The 22,687-nt window shown below is 41.3% G+C and overlaps 3 protein-coding genes across 18 annotated transcripts in view; 2 read left to right on the top strand and 1 right to left on the bottom strand.

Moving 5' to 3' along the window:
- Window positions 1–2,119: 2,119 nt before the first annotated feature.
- Window positions 2,120–3,867, bottom strand: LOC139349371 (interleukin-8-like). Its single transcript, XM_070990107.1, has 4 exons — window positions 3,762–3,867; window positions 3,184–3,316; window positions 2,927–3,013; window positions 2,120–2,368 (listed from the first exon to the last, which is right to left on the bottom strand). The coding sequence occupies exons 1-4, from the start codon at window positions 3,811–3,813 to the stop codon at window positions 2,356–2,358; spliced, it is 285 nt and encodes a 94-aa protein (XP_070846208.1). The 5' UTR covers window positions 3,814–3,867; the 3' UTR covers window positions 2,120–2,355.
- A 3,821-nt stretch (window positions 3,868–7,688) lies between these two features.
- On the top strand, window positions 7,689–8,933 carry LOC139349356 (interleukin-8-like). Of its 2 annotated transcripts, none has more exons than XM_070990087.1 (4): window positions 7,689–7,938; window positions 8,057–8,189; window positions 8,315–8,401; window positions 8,547–8,933. In XM_070990087.1, exons 1-4 carry the CDS (start codon window positions 7,872–7,874, stop codon window positions 8,557–8,559), a joined length of 300 nt encoding a protein of 99 aa, XP_070846188.1. In that variant the 5' UTR covers window positions 7,689–7,871; the 3' UTR covers window positions 8,560–8,933. The 2 variants fall into 2 exon arrangements, with proteins under 2 accessions (XP_070846188.1, XP_070846195.1); XM_070990094.1 differs by having other exon boundaries at window positions 7,792–7,938; window positions 8,550–8,882.
- A 1,030-nt stretch (window positions 8,934–9,963) lies between these two features.
- Window positions 9,964–22,687, top strand: part of camk2d2 (calcium/calmodulin-dependent protein kinase (CaM kinase) II delta 2) — a 35,917-nt gene continuing 23,193 nt past the window's right edge. For all 15 annotated transcript variants that reach the window (XM_070990065.1, XM_070990073.1, XM_070990040.1 and 12 more), the window contains exons 1-2: window positions 9,964–10,415; window positions 13,448–13,542. In XM_070990065.1, the coding sequence (XP_070846166.1) occupies window positions 10,354–10,415; window positions 13,448–13,542 (157 nt within the window). In that variant the 5' untranslated portion in view covers window positions 9,964–10,353. The remainder of the gene's footprint in view (window positions 10,416–13,447; window positions 13,543–22,687) is intronic.

Raw genomic sequence — 22,687 nt, 5'->3', positions numbered from 1 at the left:
CTATTAGCTTTGCAGAAGAGGAAAATGTAATCATGCATAAAAATGTCAGAAACATGTATCTTTTGCAAATACATAACTTGCATCTATGAAAAAAAAAAATGACTGGACCCAGTTTCAGAGTGATTACACATCCAGCTGTTTCGCAGATGTCTGACTTTGCTAGACTTCCTTCTTCCTTGTGCCAGGTTTTGAAATACATTAAGAGTCAGTAGGTACAATCTTGTTTTAAATGACTGTAATGGACCTGACTGGGTGAGTAACATTAGGAAGTGATTTTGCTTTCATCACTTAATAAACAAGGTTCACACCCAAAAGCATGACTCACAGACAGAGCAGTAAGATCAAAGTTTGCATGCAGGCAGAAGCAGGCAGGCAGAAATATAAACGGGCAAACTTATCCAAAAGGAGAAAGGCAGATGGGCAAAAGTCCAAAAAAAAGAAAAAACAGGCTACGGTTCATAACAGCAAAAACTGGCAGGCAGAGACAAAGGCTGGCATTCTTTGGATGGTAGGAACACGAAGCAATCTGGTGGGAAATGAAGGGATGAGCTGGTATAAATACCACCAAGCTGATAACAGGGAATGAGAGTGTGGGTGGCGTGTGAATAAGGTGGAGGTGAATGGTGGGAAAGCTGGTGCAACTGCATGACAGGTGGGAGTGGCTGGATGGTTAAAAGTAAAAAAAGCAGACAAGGGATTAAGAGCTGGCTGATGTTGGGACATGTATTTCACCAGGTGCTTTGTCTCCTGACTTTCAAAACAATTTAACTTCATGCCAACTAGAGTTTCAGGACACTTTATTTCCCCTTTCATCCAACTCCCATTCTATAATGGGATTTTTTTCCCCTACTTTCGCTGTTTATTTCTTTTCTTTGCAGAAGTTGCTTAAATGGATTTTGTGTCTAATGGTTTAATCCTAACCAGCTCCCTCACCGTTTCTCTCCCTTAGAGGTGGATGAACTAATATCCCGTGGCGGCAGACGAAGCTGGTGAATTTGAAAGTAGCTGCCTTATCTATTTGGTGTCTTTGGAAATTCTGGCATTTCAAATTCTGTGGGTTTCGACGGTGCGCGGCCACACATGAATTTGCACAAACACAGATGCACATGCTGGTGATCTGAAATAGGTCAAGACAATAAGGCAAGTGTGGACTAGTTTTTAAGCTATTAATATTTAGCTTTTCTGTAGATAAATAAGCACTCTGAAGCTTAGAGCATGGCATCAATGGTAAGACTTTATGATTTCATTTACTTCTGTCTTTGATATTGAAAGGAAATTAACAACATTAACAGCAATGGTCAAATTGACCAGAGTTTAAAATAAACAACACTGCAACAAGAACAGGAAATCACTACATGTACTTTACCAGAAGCAACAGCACTGTTATGACGGAGTTTGAGATTGTGTTGCTAATACCAGAGCCGGGAACAGTAGTACCATGTTGTTTTTGGCTCTTGTTTCAGTTGCTTTGGGTGATTAATACAGCTGTACTGTGGAAGACTGTTTAGCTTTGTGGTAATGTTGCACTAAAATGAGTAATGTCAGCTGCCAATAAAGAGTGCATGCTCCAGCCACCAAGAATGATTATATTCCTGATGATGTGCACCTTTGCCAAGAGATGGCGATGTCCCTCCACTGAGAATTGAATCTATCCCCATGGGTATGTGACACAACCCAAGAAACAGTGTTTGAAATTTTCCACATTGTATTTTCAGGGCATTTTATTGTGCGTTCTCCATCATCAGACAGGAAAAACACCTTCCGAAAACTGATCATGTGTCAGCCTTTGCTAGAATGTGCTTTCTGAATACAGAATTTGGTGAGTTATTTTGCCTTTTAAGAGACAAAATCAGAGATCATTTTTGACCTGTGGGTGAAATTAATGTGGAGTCCAATAATGTGGCCGTGAAAAGTTAACTATTCTGATAAAATCATGGATTTAAACCATGTTGCTTTAGCCTCCCTGAACACTAACGAGAATTTTCAATTAAATGATACAAAATCTGGACTGACGTTAACAGATTTCTGTTTCGAAGTAATGTCACAATTTATTCACAATCATTGTCTGAATTGTGCAGTACTTGTTTGAAAGGCATCTCCTAAAGTAAACTGTACATATAATTCAGCATATAGGTTTGTGTCTCCATGCAGTCCTGTCTCGCTGGCTCTCAGGAAATTAAAAAGATAGGTGTAGATGATTTAAACACAGCTGCCACATAAATCTTTCTCATCAAGCGAAACAACCTCTTCAATGCAACACATGCCTCCACTTTGAACTGTGAATCAGTGGTGATGAAAATGGGTCTTTAAAAGGTTCTTCTTTCCATCTGAGCCAAATCAGTGATGGTTTGTTCTTCAAGGTGCCTGCCTATGTAGAAAAAAATGGACATATGTTATAGAATAGGCAGCCTCACTTCACATACACATATACTATATATGGAATTGGTGGCAGATGGCTGTTTGCTCTCCATGTGATCACAACGAAATGAATTCAAAATGTGAAATTGCTCACAACAAAGTTTTGAATTCAATATGGTGGCTTGAAATGAAATGGGATGAATATTAGCTTTAATTTCACAATTTGTTGTTTTTCCAGTGTAAAGCTTTTACGAATTAGACTGGGACTTTTTCTTCATTAGTGGAAGGCACCTCCTAGTTTTCAACAATGGGCTCACCCCACTCACTCAGCTAGTTAATGACTAACGTTTGAGTAGCTTGCTGGAAAGTTCATTGGAGATGATAATGAGGTTAATGCTCTTTTGCAAAGAATCCCATCTTTTCCCGTCAACACAATGAGTAACTGTTTATACTACAACCATAAAATAGTTAATTAGTTACCTTTCAGTCAACACTAAGGTAATAAAACCCTGCACCCTCATGCTAATCTATTCATGCATTCAACAAAATACACTGAAGGTGGACTTACTCAACCAGTCTCCTCTCAAGCACTTTTTTGACCCAAGGGGCATTGGGGTTCAGACAAATCCTTCGCCCATCCTTTTTAAGAGTGGCACTGCAGGATCAAAGACAAGTCAGAGACATCAGACAGCAATATTTCATTGTAATATTAGACAGGTTGAGACACAGACGATCACCGCAGACACGTGAAGTGTTTCATCAGTAAAAATGTATATAATATATAATATAATTTAAAAAATTTTAAATTTATGACCCAGGCCTTACATAATCTCGACGTTGTTGCAGTGGGAGCTGGCAGGGTTCACCTCCACCTGTCCTATGTAACGTCCAATGGGCTTTTTCTCCGTGGTGATGCACTGACATCGCAGACTCACTCCTTGATCCCCAAGACTGATAACTAAAGTTGTGAGAAGTCAGAGAAGAATAGGGTTGCAACATCTCAGAAAATATCATGGTATGTGCTATTTGACAATAATAATAATAATTACTATTGGTTACAATGGGCCTTATTTTTTTGGTTGAACAAATGCCTTATTATAATTTAACAACATACGATGTCCTGACTGACATGAATCTTGATATAAACAACAATATGAAAAACACCCTAATGAGTAAAATTCAATACGTAAGATAAGCAAATGTGCAAGGTAAGATAGCAGTCAATTTTCAGTCCATGGTATGCAGTGAAACCAGTTTACTGCTGCAACCTTACTGCTGATTGTTAAATGCCAACCAAAAACAAGCACTTGACACAAATCACAGAGTGCATGCATGCTGGCAACAAAGAGAGTAAGACATTCGATGTACTTTCCACGAAATAACTTCTAACACATGAGACTCACCTGCAGGGATAGACAGGAAAACCAGGAGTGCCACATTAGTGATGATCGACATATCTGCTCTGAAGATGAAATCAGAGATGCAATCTGCAGTAATTTCTACGACTGGTGTTACTTACTAGACTGCAGACAATCATATAAAGCTCAGTTCTCCCCTCCCCAGTTGCAAACTATGATGCAAGCCGACTTTGTAAACCACCGTTTTTTTTCATTTCTCCCTCCTTCACCGATTTCAAGCCACTGAGATTTTTTTTTCATCAGTAATTTTTGGACTAAAGTGGTGCATTTAGGACAGGTCTTGTAAATACACAGGAAACAATATGTATTTATTATGGTGGTTGTTATGATCCACTTGAGCTACCATGACATATATGTCTATCATATTTGTTTCTTCATTCTTCATGTTATTTACAGATTTAATTTAGGATAATATGTCTCACTGCACTGGTCTAGTTAGCATGCCTGGGTGAAATTGTGAGGTGCTTTCTTAAATGATTTGATTTCCTTGGACAATAATGTTCCTAGACGCAGGTAGTCATCAGGGATTCATGAAAACTGACTCTACACTGGTGCAGCAGAGGACATTTAGCTGGAAGTTGTGTGGAATTTGGATATCTGTGCCAAGCAAACAAAGCATTTATCCTTTCCGCCCCCATCCTGTTGTATTTGGATTTTGAAATACTAAAGTAAGCCTCCCAACATCACTGAGCAAATTCACTTCTGTTCTCCCTCAAACAAATATCAAAAGTGTGCAGGAAAAAAGAAAATGACTAAATATAAACACAATGGGTATAATTTAATCAAAGCACAAGAATAAGATATGTTTGCTACTCTATTGATTTCATGTAAATATGTGCTGTGCATGCGATCAGAAGTTTACAGCTATATCTGTCATAGGGGCAGCTTATGACAAGCCAGCAAACTTGTCCTGGCATGACGCTTAACGTCAGAGGGAGCTTGTTACACACATGTGGAATGTAAACTGCTGCAGGGCCACCCACCGTCCAATAGATACCCCAACTCAAGGTTTAGTGAGGGGAGAAAGCAGTCACTCTTCAACACCTCCTCCCATAGTTTGTATATCCAAAAAGCCCCTGACGTTTCCCGTAATCCCTGGATGCTGGACGCCTCTGAGTGTTCTGAGTCTCACTTCCTTCTGTCACATGCAAGGAAATGATGCATTATATCATAACAACATGTTAACATTAGCCCAACCCTATTCATACTGAAACTAATTGTTACTATTTAACAATGGTATACTAAAGTGGCATAGTAATTCTCAAGAATTAGCTTGCCTCTCAAGCACAAAGAGAGGGACAAAACAAGCAGATAAAAGACTGGGCAATGACAAGTTCATGATTCATTCCTGATTTTCCCAGCTCCTTGTATCTGGTATCAGTGTGTCGTGTTTTGTGTGAATGTTTCTGGCAGAGCACCTTTCTCTAAAGTATTCTACAGTATATACTTTAGTCTTGTCTAGTCTTGTATGTAAAGTATGCTGTCTTATGGAATGCTATTCAGTACTTTAATGCACCATACGATGTTACACCAGTGCAGGGAAAGGCGATATGTGCCACAACATTATTTTAACAAGGCTAAGGACCCTGTTTGCGTGCCAGCACAAAGCCCGAGCAGTCACAAAGCAATTCTTTTTGCACTTCTTTGGTGTTTTCCTTGCTCTAAACCCGCTTGTGGATGGTGGTGGTGCAGCAGCTGATAATGCTCATTTTTTTCAGCATTCTTTGCATTTTTTACACTTTCTAAAATAAAAGTAGCACTAAACACAAAGTGCAGCTGAGGCTGATAGTTTTGTAGATAGTTGGTCACAAGCCAAAGTAGTTCAGAAACTGAAACTTTGACCTGATGAAAACCCTTAGCACCAAACTTATTAAAAATGCCAGGGGGGCACCAAGGTAATTAGAGTTCATCCTCTGGAAACCTTGAATATCTGTATATGTAAATTTGATGGTCATCTATCCAATATTTGTTAAGTTATTTCTGTCTGGACTAAAGTGGTATACTGACCAACCGACACTGCCATCTCTTGACTGTCACTCCTCTCATATTTACACCGGTTTAGTCTTTAGTTTGAATATTTACAACATTTAAGTGATTTTCAACACTATAACCTTAAAAGTTTTAGATGAGGTCAAGCGGAGTTTTGAAATATCCAAACATCCATACTGTCAAAGAGGATTTCATCAGACTTCCTCATGTGATCCCAAGAAGCTACACAGCCTGTTTCCTCTATTGTCTGTCTGTGTGTGTATGTGTGTGTGTGTGTGTGTGTGTGTGTGTGTGTGTGTGTGTGTGTGTGTGTGTGTGTGTGTGTGTGTGTGTGTGTGTGTGAGTGAAATGATCATGCTCTAGAAAATGAAATCGGTTATAGGATTGAAAGTGTTCAAAATTTGTCTTTGCTAATGTAATGCACATGAAAACACGAAATGCCATAAATGCACACGTCCTAAACACAACTTTCTTCACTATATTTTCCATTCTAAAACTTTTCTGATATTAGCTCGCATGGGAAAATTTGGGGGAAGACCAACACATAAATATGGTCATATGTTTCCTGATTTCCGTCACATGCCGTCTGCCATGCAATTTTCACTCATGTCGCTGGGCAGCAAAAACTTTCCACTGAAGTCTGTCACATGTTTTATTGAACCTGTGATATTCACATCTGGTTTTCATTTCCGTTAAGTCAAAACAGAGATGAGGACATACAGTATACAGCTGTAGATATGACCTGGTCATATCTTCTCGCCTGTCTGATATTTAGCTTAGTTCCTGAAACTAAAATTCCTCACACACATAATTTGTCTCGTGTCCAAAAGCTGTCATTTGGCACGTATTAATGTTAAGTGGGCCAACAACTGAAAACCTTAATGTGTCAAAACCGCAAGATTACCCGCCCCCATCACCCCCCCATTTAGAAGTTACTCCATACTTCCTTCTGCTTGTGAGAGTGGTTGAAGTGACGTCATTACTGCAGGAAGATGTGTTTGAGCTTGTTGTTGCGGTTGAATCAGGCTTCAGTCCCACAATTTTTCGGGCACATTGCCTGCCATTGCTAATGCATGAGCCAGCAAATACATTACCTTTGTGTCATAATTACGTTGCAATTAATCTAGGATGCGTGAATATGGTTTATTTAATCAAATTTCTCTGTAATAATCATAAAGTTGTGATTGTAGTTAGATTTACTTTAGCTGCATTATTCAAGTTGGTAGATTGTACCCTTCCCTGGAAAGGAAAACAAAATTTGGATATCAGACACCACATTACTCTCTGCCTCTCTCTGATACACAGTATTCACCTTGATGAAGCTGACTTGCCAATATTGAACATTAACAGCAATGAGCATGGCAGGGCATGCAGGGCAAGGCTTGAAACTCTTGCTTTTGTGTTTTAATAGCTGACAACTACTAAAACAAAATGACAAGTAGCTGCCAGAGTATATGAGAGACACACTAACACAAAGTTCACGAATGGACTCTTGGTTGAACAGATTCCACTCCCTGAAGGTGACATTTTAGATGACAAACCTGAGGGTTACATTCACCAGTCACTCATACATAGATTGCAACTGACTGTACATTCTATTGCATACAATCACTGGATCAGCTTTCAGTTGATCAAAGTGTGAGCAACAGTTCAATATACTGTCAACAATCATGCTTAATTTTAAAAGAATTTTTCTCAAGCATTCCTATGGCATCAACCGATTTATTACAGATTTTTAGTCACCGTGTTTTTCCAAATGATAAGTGTCTGTCAGTGACCCATGAGTCCTTGATAAATCAGAGATGTTAGTCAAGCACCTTGCAGTGTAAATTCCCACTCAGCAGCCAACAGTCCCAGCTTGCGCAACCTGGTTGAGCCGGAGGAATGACTCATCTGTGGACGACTATAAAAGGCGAGGCTTTCTTCTTCAGCGCTAGATTCAAAACAGCAGAGCAAGAAGGCAGCTGAGCCAAGACAAGGAAAGGAGGAGACAGGGAACTAAGCAGAAGAACAAGTAGAATAAGAACTCCTGGCTTCATCAGACGGCTTTCTGAAGAGCATTCTTATCTTTTAGTGTTAAGTGTTGCAGAACTTGTAAAAGGCACAATGATGAGCAGCAGAGTCTTCGTCACCTCTATCGCGGTGCTCCTGGCCTTCGTGACCATCAGTGAAGGTAAGTTTTGGTTTTTCAGAAATTGAACGTAACAGTATTGAGTTCACTACTGTGCACATTGTGCTGTCTTTCTTAATGTTGCACTTTGTGACCATATGCGACTCCTCTCTCCTGACAGGGATGAGTCTGAGAAGCCTGGGAGTTGAGCTGCACTGTCGCTGCATCCAAACAGAGAGCAAACCAATCGGCCGCCACATCGGGAAGGTGGAGCTGATTCCTCCCAACTCCCATTGCGAGGAGACTGAGATCATGTAAGACCTAATTTCAAAGCCATCATCTCATCTCGATCGGGATGGTGTCAGTACTTTGAGATTTCATCGCTGTCGCTTGGTGGCTTCGTTCTGACTGATTGTCTGTTTCTTGCTTGGTGTTGCAGTGCCACTCTGAAAAAGACAGGCGAAGAGGTTTGCCTGGATCCTGAGGCTCCCTGGGTGAAGAGAGTGATTCAGAAGATCATGTCCAAGTAAGTACAGGTCACTCATTCGATACAAGGCCAGTCAAACACAATTGTCGGCTCTCATGATTTAACCAGATAACGTGACAGAAAATGCCAGTGTGTGCTTTTGATACACAAATTAATTTTGCTTTTCTGTTTCTCTTCTCTGCAGCAGAAGACGCTGAAGTGACCGGGAGACAGAGTGTGTTTCATGAGTCTGAGCTGTTTACTGTATAGACAAATGAAAAGTACCAAAAAGTATTTGTTTAACAAGATCAAAAAGCCACGACATCTTGCTGTAATGCCAGAGGACTGCTTAATGTCCCGTTCAGCTGTTGAACATGACAACAGTATTGACCCGTGAAGGTTGTTTGTATCAAACGTGTTATTTATCGCTTATTATTTTACTTGTTTGTATGTCACTTGTGTGTCACTGTTCGGTAACTTATGTATTCAACATATTTATTGGTGTATTTATAGAATGTTAATGCATCTGCTTGCAGCTGTTTAGTCCTACTGTAACCTATTGATTAAAGAAGTTTACATGAAATTGAGAATAGAATTTCTTTGTTTTGTCTTTCTTACATATTGTGAATTTGTCCTCTGCAAGGATGTGGTCATACGATTTTCAGTCAGTCAATCAAAAATTTCAGCTTCTCGTAACTGATATGCCTGGGCTATGTATATGTCTGCGTCTTCTTTGCTATTACTTTCAGAACATTCCTTGAATTTGAGTAATATCTTAATCAAGAAAATCTGAAGACTCATAAATAATGTAAATGCTCATTAGTTTCAACCCCAGTTTGTTATGCAGCCTTCTGTTTAAAATGTGTAGTCTTTGAGTCAGATTAACGTGGATGACATCATCAGAGAGGACATAAGACTCTTGGAGTGGCTCTTTAAAGGACCAGTGTGTAGGATTAAGTGGCATCCAGCGGTGAGGTTGCAGATTGCAACTGACTGAATACCCATCATCTCATCTCTCCTTAACCAAGCATGCAGAAGATCCTACAGTGAATACTAAAAACGTGAAAAACCCAAAAGGCTCCCTGCCATATTCTGCAAATAGATCACTCTATATCTTACATGCTGGTCCTTTAAAAGAATGGGAGGTAATAATATTGTTTACAACTACCAGTAAGGCACGATTATGCCAATGCCTTATTGAGGCTTGTGTTTCACAACTAAGTACCAATTTTGCATGATAATATTCTCAGAAATGTGCTGTCACTGTTGCTTCACAGCAAATTAGCAACTATAACTTTCAGAGAAAACGGAACAAAATGACCATTTATACACTTTGTTGTTTGTGGCTCAGCTTTAGCACGAATTGAATGAATACTTAAAAAATCCAATTTTTCAATTCCCAAGCACCAAAATCTAGTGTGGCTCCTTGAGCGTTCCTGGTTCATTTCATTTTAAATGGCCTGTCTGCTGCTGTCTGTGGTAGCTTCATTAAAGATAGCCTACATTAATAATGCACATGGCACTATTGTAAATATTTACATTATTTCTGCTGTTGTTATTCTTATTATTCTTTGTTTGTAATTGGGCCGTGTGAGGATGCAGGCAAAGGGGCGGGACTGAGCGCACAGCTGGGGGTAGGTGCGGTAGTGCGGCGTCTGATGCGCGCAGAGAGACGACCCTCACTGGACGGACACGCACCACAGACACGGGAATGCACACAAAATGCTGCGTCCACGAGCTGTGACAAGCTGCTGCGTGTGAAGAAAATAAAGAAACAGCAAACGTCAACGCCGGAAGCTCTCTCGTCCAAATTGAAGCACTCGCGCAGGCAGTGTATTTGCCGCAGAAATCATCCCACCAGAGCTCCTGCCGATGCGCCTCAGCTGTGCATGAATCCCTCCGTTTGGCTTGCAGGTCCAGGACAAAACCGGGTGGCGACTGTGTGTGGAGGATACTGTTTGTGAAGTGCACCTTATCCGCGTCTCTGCACACCCCGTGGCACCTCCTTCAGGATGGCGTTAACGATCTGCACGAGATTTACCGACGAATATCAGCTGTTCGAGGAACTGGGGAAGTAAGGAAGTATATTTTTATCAGCTGGCATCATCTCTGTATGAAATGTCAGCCTGTTACGTAATAGGCCGCCTTGGCTTAGGGACGCGGAATCCGGGCTCTGTGTGTCTGTGCGTTTTTTGAATGTGTGACTGTGCGCGACAGCGTAGCCATGAAATCTTTGATGTAGCGAGCTAAATACGCTATCATGTACCACGCAGGCCTGTGCAATTGCATCCCGTTTGTTTTAATCCCACATCTGAAGCCCTGCTTACGTTTGATGCTTACGAAAGAGTATGTAGAAGCGAGCGTGTCGTCATTTGCCTCCATCCTGTGCAGCCACTGATGTTGCATTTCGACCTTTGGGTGCCACAGGAGGGTGAGGAGCCCCCATGTTGTAAACTGAACCGGGGTGAAATGCATCGGGGTGTGTGAAATGGAGAGATTTGGTAACCCTCCCCCTCCCTCTCTACCTCTCTCACCCCTCCCCAAATCCTCCCCCTCCTCCTCCCGCGTGACAGAAATACACACTCGGTAATGCGACAGCAGACCATGTAGTTGGCGATGACACATTCCCCAGCCAAGCACCGAGCTGCGGTCAATTATCAGACACAGGCAGGGAATTCCTCACCCCTGAGAGAGACAGACAGACAGACAGACAGACAGACAGACAGACAGACAGACAGACAGACACTGAGGGAGAGAAATCCATGTACCTGCGCGTGTGCGCGCGCGCTCATGAACGTGGATTTTCCACCTGTAGCGGCCATACAGGTGGTGCGCTACCTGACCCGCAGTCTGCCCAGAACCCCGTGGTCAATGTACACAATCCCAGATGTCTGCATCCTGGGTTGACTTTCAGCTAAAGCAGAGATAGAGTTACCCAGTGTATCCCACTTAGCATACCATCACCCTCCTGATGGAAGCCAGAGTTTCCAGTGAGGAGGAGGAAGTCTCCACAGCCTCACCCCCCTGCGGTTACGATCCTTTGCCTGCTCATCTTACACCATCTGTCATCAATAATGCAACCATATTGCTTTTATAGTACCTTTAAACTCACCTGTACCGTGTGCAGCACCAACCCCCCCACACACACATACAGTAGACAAGCCGGTGCTGATAAAATGAAAATACCACAGTGTTTTTGCCCAAATACCAGGAAACTATTAATGTTTAAATTACCCTGAAATTATTATTTTAGGAAATATTTACATAGTGCTGGAAAATGTTGGAAAGATTAGTAAAGTGATACATTTAGGAAATTGTTGCCCAACTAAGATTAAGCCGTGAGAGGACCGTACCAGTTTTATCCCCTTACTTCCCCGGTATCAAATCAGTATTATTCTTTACATTTTTGCTTATTTTCAAATGCACACTACTCAGTTTTGGATTTTTAGAAATCTGTATTTCCTAGAAGTCTGTTCTATATGAGAATCAAATAGGAGACAATAGAGACTTGCTGAAGAGCCAGTCTGCGTTTGTTTCTGTCAATGTTACATTATCGTTGACCGCTTATGCAGTTTTATTGCAGACTGATTTGAAAAGACTGCAGTGTGTTCTCCATAAATTACTGCAACTGACAAATAAATGTAGTATTAAATAAGTTGAGCATGTTTCAAGAAAAGATTTTTTTGGGGGGGGGGGGATTTCAGAGGAAATGTGAAATGCTGAGCTGTGATTTACATGATTGGACTAAAACATGCAAAACCAACGGTATAGTAAGGAAAATAGAGCGTTCATTTATTCTCCAAAGAGGTTTTGACCTGTGTGTAATTTTACTGTGGAGCTGCCGTACATTCTACCATGTGGGACTTCACAGACACAGTTAACATATGCACTTCACCGTGCCATACTAACCATCTATAGAGGATAGTCAAGTCAAATTCTTACATAACATGTAATGCTATGATCATTTCCTTTAACAAATCCCCTATAAATTAGAGGTAAGCTTTAGTGGCAAGCTGCTCACTCCACAGGATGTTAGATAACATGTTTAGACATCACTATATACTCAGCAGTGATTACATAGGCACAAAGCTTATGTTGTTTCTCATATGGTAACACTGATTTTACCAAATAATATAAGATTGCACAGTAACATTTTTGCCACAGTTGTCAGCCATTAGATGTACAGCAAGTGAGAGAACAGGGTTCATTTGAGGTAATGATTACATTTTCTGCTTCGTCTCTCCAGTGTCTGCATCCAAGTGCTTCTCGCTGTGTGTGATAGCTCCGATGCCGTCTGAATATCACTGATGTTGTCTGGAGCTAGACAGGATGAGAACAGATTTTTATTTGAATAAGAAGGCGTGCGCAGACAGAGATGGAGGTTGAATAGCGAAGCGGCCTGCATGGCTGCAGAGCTGAGCAGAGCCGAAGCTCCATGGCTGCATTTAGAGATGAGAGATGCAGCACTCTGCTCTTCTCCTCCCTCAAATATAGCTGACCTATTTTTCTGATCTTCATACATGTGCCTGGAACACCAGAACAACACATGGCTCAAACAATAGAAGGCTGGTTGGTAGGCACGTTCGTTGGTGCCTCGTTTAGTGTGTGTGTGTAGTGATGAGTGCACACCTGTGAGTGTGTTTCTCAAGTAGCTGCACAGATAATGCAGCCAAGCTTTTTGTGCAATTTAATGTTGTAATATGGCTGTAAAAGATCAGTTTTAACTCAGTTGTGGTTTTTGTTACTCTCCCATGATACCTGGGGGATGTTTCATAGGGGAAAATGATCAGTTAAATCAGGTTTATGTCAGTAAATGTTTTCCGTTTTCAGGAAATCCTTTGTTAGGAAGCAGGCTGCCACAAGTTTTGAATCTTAATTTTACCTCAGGCTTAAACTGTCTTTTCTCCAAATTACTCAATCTGAAATACCTGTTTCACTTTCTTATACTCTCTTAAGCCAAGTTTTTCACACTAAGCCCTGTTTTTCATGCCTGTTGCAAAACACCCCTCTGATTGTATATTGGTTGATATGGGTCACAACTTTATGTTGAGCTTTTTTTGAATACATCAAGAAGTATTTCTGTGCGTGTGTGTGTATTCATTTCAGGGGCGCATTCTCTGTGGTCAGGAGGTGCGTGAAGATCTCCTCTGGACAGGAATATGCTGCCAAAATCATCAATACCAAGAAGCTTTCTGCCAGAGGTAGGACACACAGGCACACACATAAACATGCACTGACACACAACACATGCAGAAACACACACACCACACATGAGCAGAAAAACATGACCCAAGTGTCACGTGTGGATGAGCTGCCCCTGAAACAGGCTTTGGGAAGAGCAAGTTCATGTGTGTGCATGTGTGAGAGAGTGAAAGTCAACGAGCGAGAGAGAGACGGGCACACAGTGGCAGAGACTCATCTGGATTTTGGCTGATTAAGTTGCCTGTGAAGGAAGCAGCGAATATGTCGACTAAATGCCGTAGCCGTTTGCCCACTTGCACCTTTTGTGCTGTGTGGCGCTGCACCGGTTCTCCTTTTTGTGTTATTCATATCTGTCCTTTGGTTTCTCTGTAAATGTTTGTCACATACAACCTTGTGTGTGTGTGGACGTGCGCTCCTACGTGCGCGTGCATGTGTTCCGTATTGATTCAGGGCTCTGGCTGGTCTTGTCGTCCCAGGGGCAGATCTCTTGCGAAGCCGACCCAGTTCTTTCACATCCGTCACTGTAATTGTAGCCGCTGGCCTGGTTGCCTTAGGCTTGGAACACACACACACACACACACATACATAATCACACACACACACACACTAGCTCACACACACGTACGTGCACACGCAAGCACACACATGACCCAGGAACTGCCAACAGCATGTTCATGGTTATTAACCAATGGTGTGTTGCGGCCTTGTTGTTCCTCCTTCTCTTCAGCCAATGGCGTGCTTTGTCACAGCTTGCTGGCCTGTGATAACCAATGACTGCTGTCATGCCTCACAAGGCGTCAGGGGTCTGTAGATGTGAGCTGAGCCATTTGACTAAAATTTAATTTATAATAATTTACTGTAAATTTCCTTGGCTGTTGTTGTACCCTTGTTATAACACTGCCTATTGTCTCATTGTGATTATGCAAATGTCTGTTTTTTATAGTGTTGTAGTATGTGTGTATAAACAAGCGACTCCCTCCCCGTCCTTGCAGTACTTTACCTTTCATTCCTTTCCAGCGGCTCCCAGTCTCCCTCCTCCTCAGCATCCTTCTCCGTGTTCTCTGTTGTTTTGCATTTACTCTTCTTCCCTACTTTGCATTTTCTTTATTCTCCCTCTTTTATATCTGTTCCCTCTCTTTTTCTTGACTTACAAGACACAGTCGTATTTGTCACCAGGTGCCTCTACGCCTCCTCCTTCCCACACATCTTCTCCTCCTCATCATCTATCCCTGCCGTCATCCCTCCATCGCTCTGCTTATCGCTTCCTCTTCTTTGCCGCCCTTCATGCTGCATCTTTTTTTCTTTCTGCTGTCCTCTCTCTTCCCTCACCAATCCTTCCGTCTTTTTGTCTCCCTTCCGCCCGTGTTGACCCCCCCCCCCGCTTGCTGAGTGCAGTGTTGGTAATAGACACCTCGGCAGACGGATCAGTATCTCACCACTTGCATGCTGGGACAGATTTTCCAAAAATACTGCGAAGGGTTATCTCAGCGCATATGCATGCGGATCTGCGGGTGTGCACAAAACGCACACTCTTTCTCTCTCTTTATCTCTCTTTTTCCTCTCTTTGTTTGTGTGTATAGAGGTTAACATACCGGGCATGCAAGCGTGTCAGATATGGTCTTACCCTCTTTCCGCGATAAGCCCTAGAATTGCAACTCTTGATTCCCTTCTCTCTGGCAGGATCATGACCTCCCCCCAACCCTGCTCCACTACTGTGTGTGTGTGTGTTTGCCTATGCATGTGTATGTGCGTGTGTGAGTATATATAATTTAAAAGGGTTTAGGGTAGGATTGGTGGCTGGAAAGCAGGCAGATCAAGGCACTGTGTGTGTGTGTGTGTGTGTGTGTGTGTGTGTGTGTGTGTGTGTGTGTGTGTGTGTGTGTGTGTGTGTGTGACTGTGTTTTGTTTCTGGTTATGCATGCACACAAGTGTGGTGGGCCTATAGGACCAGTCACAGTCCTGCAATCTGCAATCCTGATTATGCAGCCTTTCATTAAGAGCAGCAGATGAGTCAGTGAATGAGAAGAAGCAGTGGAGAGAGAGAGAGAGAGAGAGAGAGAGAGAGAGAGAGAGAGAGAGGGGAAGAAAAGGATGGGAAGCAGAGGGAGAGACACAGATAATCAGAGAAAGAAAGAGAAGACGGAAAGTCAACATTTACATGTGTGTGTGTGTGTGTTTGTGCACGCTGTGTCCCTCACAGCAGTGGAATATTTGTCCTCTCCCTTCATGCATGCGTCAGTGTCCTGTCACTATGAGTCTGTCTGCTATCTTTTGTCACTTTGTATTTGCTTGTGATGTGCTGTGCGTGCACATGTGTATAAGCGTGCACGTGCTTGTGTCTGTACGTGTCTTCATTCCAGTTTGAGTGCACATGATCGTCCTTGTTTTGTGCATCTGTGCACTAGCCTTCCCTGATTATGTGACCCTTTCAGCTTGTCTTAACAGCTGGGTAGGCATACATTGTGGAATCTATTGCAGTAAAGATATTTTGAATTGGAAAACAGGCCTGCTTTTCTCGTTGTGTAAATATCACATTGCATTGTGAGAGTGATACAGAGATAAGGAGATAGCATTTACAAGGAGGTTATTTTGATGCAGCACTGATGATGCTTTTCATCCTCTTTCTCCCATTTCATTTTCTCCTTTATTCTCGTTCTTAATTTACTGTAAGTGTACCATGTCGATTCTGCAGAGACTGCATTCTTGTTGTTCCTGGCTTGATGTCGTTTCAGTCCACCAATCTGTAACTGACCCTCCCCGTAGTGGACAGTTTCTCTGGTAATAGCAATGTGCCGTTGTTATTTCTGTTATGTGGTGGTGTCATGGTAACAGAGATGATAGCTGTTGCTGAGGTGTAAGGCAGTCTGCCTCAGTGGTAAATATATATATTTGTGTGTGTGTGTGTGTGTGTGTGTGTGTGTGTGTGTGTGTGTGTGTGTGTGTGTGTGTGTGTGTAATGTGCATATTACTCATGTTGTGGGGACATAAATGTTTACACAGTCACACTGTGGGGACTCGACTTACTTGTGGGGACAAAATGCAGGTCCCCAAAAATGTGAAACATTAAATTTTAGGGTGAAGACTGGGGTTAAGTTAAGGTTAAGTGTTAAGTTAAGGGTTAGGGTTAGGCAAGTAGTGGTTATGGTTAGGGTTAGTCTCCAGGAAACGAATCATGTCCCCTAAAGTGATGAAAACCTAACGTGTGTGTGTTTTATGTGCATTTTATTTTTTGCATTTCGCCTCGTGTAGTTTCCCCTCATTAGGCAAGATAAAGATTTGTCCTCCCTCCTGCTTTCCCTTCCCTCTCTTATCATCCTTATTCCTGTGTTCCTCCGGTGTCACTGTGACTCTGTTTCGCCTCAGTTTGAAGTGACGGAGGAGGGGAGAGACGGTATGTGATTGTGGGAGAGACTGAGATAGGAGGGAAGGAAAGGAAGGAGGGATCAGTGGGAAGAAGGGGGTCACATGACTCACTGGGTACTTGAGGGCTAAAAATAAATGTTGGTCATTCTCTCACTCTCTGTGTCTCTATCTCACACACTCATACGCGGAGAGACACGCAGTATTGAAAATATTCCATCTTTTGAAAGCATCCACGTTTTTGGTTTCGGTCAGTGCTCACCTGTCTGGCCAACCAGACTGCAGGTACACAGAGGGAGGAAAAGGCATAAAATTGTAGCATCTATCTTTGTGTATGTTTGCATTTTGAGCAATGCCAGGATTCTGCCCAATTGCGATTTTTGTAAGAGTTCAACCTGCAATGACTGAATTTTTCGTCACTTACCACTGTTAAGCTGCTAAATGCTTTACTTTGTTCATCAGCCTCTAGCTTCTTCAAGCAAAAATCCATGATAAAGGCTTTTAGATGTGCCTGAAAGCTCAGGGAGAAATATAGTGAGTGAACATAGAGTAATGAATTTTTTTGAAACAATGATATTACATGCTTTAAGTTTTAGAGATAATTAGAGATTATGTTTGTTGTTTTCAGTGTTTTGTTTTTTTTTTTTTGTCAATTGCACTTGATAATCACCTAACTAGCTGTTAGCTGCAGTAACTGTCTGAAAATGCTTCTAGATTGATAACTCGACCCTCGGTTGTGCCGAGGTGGTGGTACTTCTTTCCTTCTTTCTCAACAAAACCAACTTTGGCTGATGAATGCAGTAGGTAGAAATAAATAGTACTGAAATGAAAAGAGCACACTGGCAGCACACAACAGTTTCATTCGTAGGTAACCTGTTAGAGGCTGTATAAATTCCTGGTGACTAATCTGTGCCACTCCAGTGTTTTGATGGGCAGTTATTCCAATTGCCTGTGTTATTTTTTCCCCTCCCATATTCTGCAAAGATCCAACTGTACTTCTGATTGCTTCTGACCCTGACATTTTTTCTAACCCTAACCAACCCTCTAACCCTGACCCTAACCAGGCAACAAACACTAGCCAATCAGAGAGACATTGGACAGGTCTTTTGGGACATTTTTCTGACTATTTTGGTTATGGATTAATGAGCTGTCACCTCTTAAAACTCTGCTAATAACATAATTCTAATCAGATCTGCAGCTTTTGATATAAGCTATGATCGTTGAGCACAGGAAGAACCTACAGTATGACTAACAAGGCTAATGGACTCTGCAGAAAGTCAGGGTGTTCTTAATTACAGAGGACTGCATCTCCTTCTGTCTTTTCCTCTCTGCCTCTGTCCTTTTCAACCTCTGGTTGTTTTTTTTTATCAGCTTGATTTACCCTTTCTCGCTAACAACTCTGTCTTCTCTGTCCTCCCTCACACATTCCCTGACAGCGTGTTGCTCTCACTACAAAGCCACAGTCTCAGTCTGTATTTCATGGTGGAAATCTTTATTCTGGTCTCCTCCCACAAGTGCTTAAAACTCATGGCCTCACAGTCTTTATCTTATTCAACAATGAAGCAGAAAACAGCTTCACAGCTGTGAGCTTCTATCAAGATATGGATAGACAAAGGCCACAGAGAAGAATTGCCATCTAAATGACAAATTAGAGAAAGATCTGTTAAGTTGTTGAAATGTTCATGTTTATCTACGTGTCTTGTATTATTTTTCCCAGCAGAACCATATCAGAACTGGAGAAATCCACATTAAAACACAACGTGGCTAGATTGGATTGGTAGGATTTGGCACTGCTGCTACAAGGTTGCAGAAAGCTTTATTTAATTTCAAAACATTAACTGTAAATATCTTTTTTTTGTCAGTACTTCTTCACAAGTTCTTCTTTCCTGAAGTGCCATTTTGCACTGATGTTCCAAAATCTCAAGCAGAGGAGGTCTGTTTCTGACAAAAGTAGCAGCTGTAGGCGTGAAATGCTGTGTGGCTGCAAAACAACTTGCTCTATATACAGTAACGCTGTTGCTTTCCCCGCCTTTATGTAAAAGTGAAAGCTGGATGGAAAGTTCAGCCATGTTCTCTTGGGACTTGCTGGAGAGCAATGCAGTTACATGCAGCTAGAATTTAGCTCCAGTAGATGTAGAAAATGTGGAATTTTCCTTAAGTATTAACAGCTGGTGTGTTCTTTGAGTGTGTGCACACTTTGGAACAGTACATGTCCATATCATTTCATATCTCATTATATTAGGCAATGTATTTGCCTTCCTTACTGATAAAGCTTTGCTGGTGCTGTGCCAGCTCTTATGGTAACCAGTGCGCTACATAGTGTCTTTAAAGGAATTTTTTATAACTATTGTTTAAATAGCGGGAATTATATTCCCACAAAGAATCATTTATACTGTACAGTACAGTATTTTGATATCTTGGTGCTGCAGTGCTCTTTCGCAGCACTACAGACTTCCAGTCATTACCATACAGCAAGAATTCACTGTACAGTCAGGGTTCATTGCTGCATTTAAATCTATAGTTTTTTGTGTCTGTCTCTCCTCGTCAGGATGTCTCCAGACCACCACCCTCAGATTAAGCCACTTTTACATATTAGTCTAATGTGTGTGCAGCAGCATTACGCTGGATAAGATAGAAGCCGACATTACCATACGTTATGAGCCTCTCAGCAATACTCCGGGGGCAGCTTTATCTCTGACACCAGCCACCTTTTGTTTCTCCTCAGAAGAGAAAGCAAGGGAGTTATCAGTCTCATAATTCTTCCTCTATTGGGAACCAGCAGAGGGTGACGGTGTCTCAGCGTCCTGGATGGTTTCATTAGACCCCCGGGTTCTGTGGCGGGTAGAAGGGAACCGTGTGGAGGAGGACTATTTAGCCGCTGGCCACGGAGGATGTTACATTCACCCCACTACATCTTTTTAATTAAAACTCTTAATTAAATTTGAGCATAGCAATTCTAGCACCCTGTTGTGGTGTGTGTGGTGGGTCGATTTGCGTGTGTATGTGGACCAGGGCTTCAACCAAGGTTTATTTTCATTATCGATTCAATTATTGATTGTTTAAACAGATTAATCGAATGATGCCCATACATGTCCCCAGACAATGTTTTGAAACTGCTAATGTTGTCTGACCAAGAGTCAAAACATCCAAAGATATTCAATTTAAAGTGATAGCCTGTAAACATGAGTTCATTTGAGAAGCTGTACCCAACAAAACGCAGGTATTTTTAATGTGATATATGATTTTAATTAATATTTGACTGTCATAATTAGAAGCTGGTATGAATGCTTTGCAGATGCATCGGTATCGAAAGATTGTGGTCTCAAATGTTAATAAATATGTTGTGTTTCGTGTTTCAGGTGATTGTGGACTTTTTTCTGCATTTTTGCGCTTTCCAGATGAGTTAATTAACAGCTTTGCTCATGTTGATAGAAAACAGATGACACAAAACTGACTGTGTCATTATTAAATGATGATAGTTCATACTCTATAAAATGACTTTGATTGGAACTGATGTTTTGTCCTTTTGTTGTACCAAACCAAAAAAATCCTCTCTTGCATGTCCTTTCATAGAACTATTTAATGAAAATATCACTGAGCTGCGTTGTTCCTATATATTTTTATTCCCCCTTTGCAGTTGCATCTGATGCAGACACAAATATATATTTGTAACAGAAAGTAATGTGACGTTACATCTCTAGTACAATACTGTGTTTCGTTAACACTACAAAAATAAAGCAAGCTGAACCCTTCTGTTCTTTTTTACTGCAGTAATAAATGTCACCCATGTCACATTAAATGTAGCGAAGTGTTCCACTCTGGCCAGTCATGGTAGTGTGACCTGTACACCACAACCTTACGCAGTTTATTAACCATCCATTTAAGTCGATGGTGAAAACATTTACTGCAGGTCTAGATGTTGTAAAGGTGCGTAATCCCAGTAATATCCATTTGTTTATATTAGATTTTACATTTACATTTATATTTCATAGATACAGTAGTTATATTAGTTATCAGAAATAGAAACAGTTGATATCAGCATGGGACCAAAAAACTCATTCTATTTTTTCAAGTGTGTATGCGAGTGAATTGTAGGTTTCAGTGAAGTGAGTGCTTGACATTATAATATGAGTCTGACTGATACAAGAGGCCAGAAATCAGATATGACATACAAACTGGGGACACAATGTTTTAAAGCGTACTGTTCAGTGAAGACACACATGCTGGCCTTTTTGTGTGTATTCAACTGCCTTTCTCTGTCTGTGTCTGTTTGATCTGTCTCTATTTCTGTCTTTGGCTTGTTTTCCTTCTCGCTCTCTATGTCTTCTCTGTCTGTCCCGAAATCCGGTTGTGTTAGACGTACAGGACGTCAAACTACGAGAGGCAAAGAAAATACACACACAAACACGCACATACACACAGAGCAGTACACTCTGCTGCAGTGCGGTTGCAGACGCGACACATCCAAAACTGACTGAAAGAGAAACAAGCAGCAGTGGAGACAGACAGAGAGGGAAATAGAGGTGAAGGTTTAGTGGGGTCGGCATTAACAAACTCTGTAAGCAAATATGTCCTTGAATCTGGATTATTCTTACCTTCAGAGTTATGAGAAGCCATATTTCTGCCTCCAAAGTGCATTAAAAGTCAGACCATGAAAAACCAAACATATAAAACAAGTTACAGATACAGGTACAGGTAACATTAACTCATCTAACACTTCCGATAGACTTGTGGACTGGAGACACCTTTAACAAACAGTTGAACTGGCCTTTGTCTCTCTTCATGCTGTCTAGTGTTTTTGTAATTTTGTGTGTTTTTTGTCTGTTGTTGCTTACGTTTTTACTGTTTTTTCTTCCTTTTTTTTTTTTTTTTTTTTCAGTTTTTTGCTCTTATTTCAAACAATTTTGACTTTATGACCTTGCTCTGTGAAAGGTGCTACAGGAAGTAAAGCTTGCTTACTAACAGCAAGGAAGTCCAGGATGGAAGGATGATTCAAGTCAAAGCAAAAATATGGAAAATATGAGAAATGAGAGGAAATATTCATATGAATCAGAGGTATGTGCTTCCCCATGGCATATCTACTGATATAATTACTTTTTTGGGGTTATTTTGCAATAGGGACCACTTCCCTGTCGGCCTACATTGCCCTTTCAGTATTCTTAATTCGCGGCATGTCTCTTCATGGAAAAGCAACTTTCTCTGAAAGGAGAAGATAATTCCATATTACACAACATTGTAACATGTTGTATTGTAATTATGAGTTAATGAGAAAACAGGTTTACAAGGAATGTCACTGTTCCAATAAAGAGAACCAGTAGAAAGTAAGGTAATGCGTTTATTAATAACTTACTTATTAGAGTTACTCACAGGAAGTGACAGTGTTTCTATGAGCTAGGAAATAGTTTGTGTGGGAAGTTCTTGTCTGAGTGTTGCTTGATTAAGTTACTGCAAAAAGCGTAGGTCTCAATCTTCACGTGACAATGGGAACAAATATTAACCTTACGTCAGGCTTGCTGTCGACTAACTGACGTAGCCATAAATGACAACTGGGCTGTCCTAAATATGGTATGAAGTGTGAAATCCTAATCTGGGTAGGACAGAGACTGCATGCTTGCAGTGCTGATGCCAAGAAATAGATGGTTTTAGACAAGATGGTTTATGACGTGACAAATGCAAGAGGTCAGAGTCCTACAGACAGCAAAGCAGCTGACGGAGATCCAGCATAGCAGTGTCCCTGCACTGCTCTGTTCAGGCCACATTTTTAAGAAGACTCAAATGACGTTC

Source organism: Chaetodon trifascialis, chromosome 2 (assembly GCF_039877785.1).
Source record: "Chaetodon trifascialis isolate fChaTrf1 chromosome 2, fChaTrf1.hap1, whole genome shotgun sequence".
NCBI classification, from domain to species: Eukaryota; Metazoa; Chordata; class Actinopteri; order Chaetodontiformes; family Chaetodontidae; genus Chaetodon; species Chaetodon trifascialis.
The sequence above is the reverse complement of the archived record's forward strand: the minus strand, read 5'-3'. Positions and strand labels throughout refer to the sequence as shown.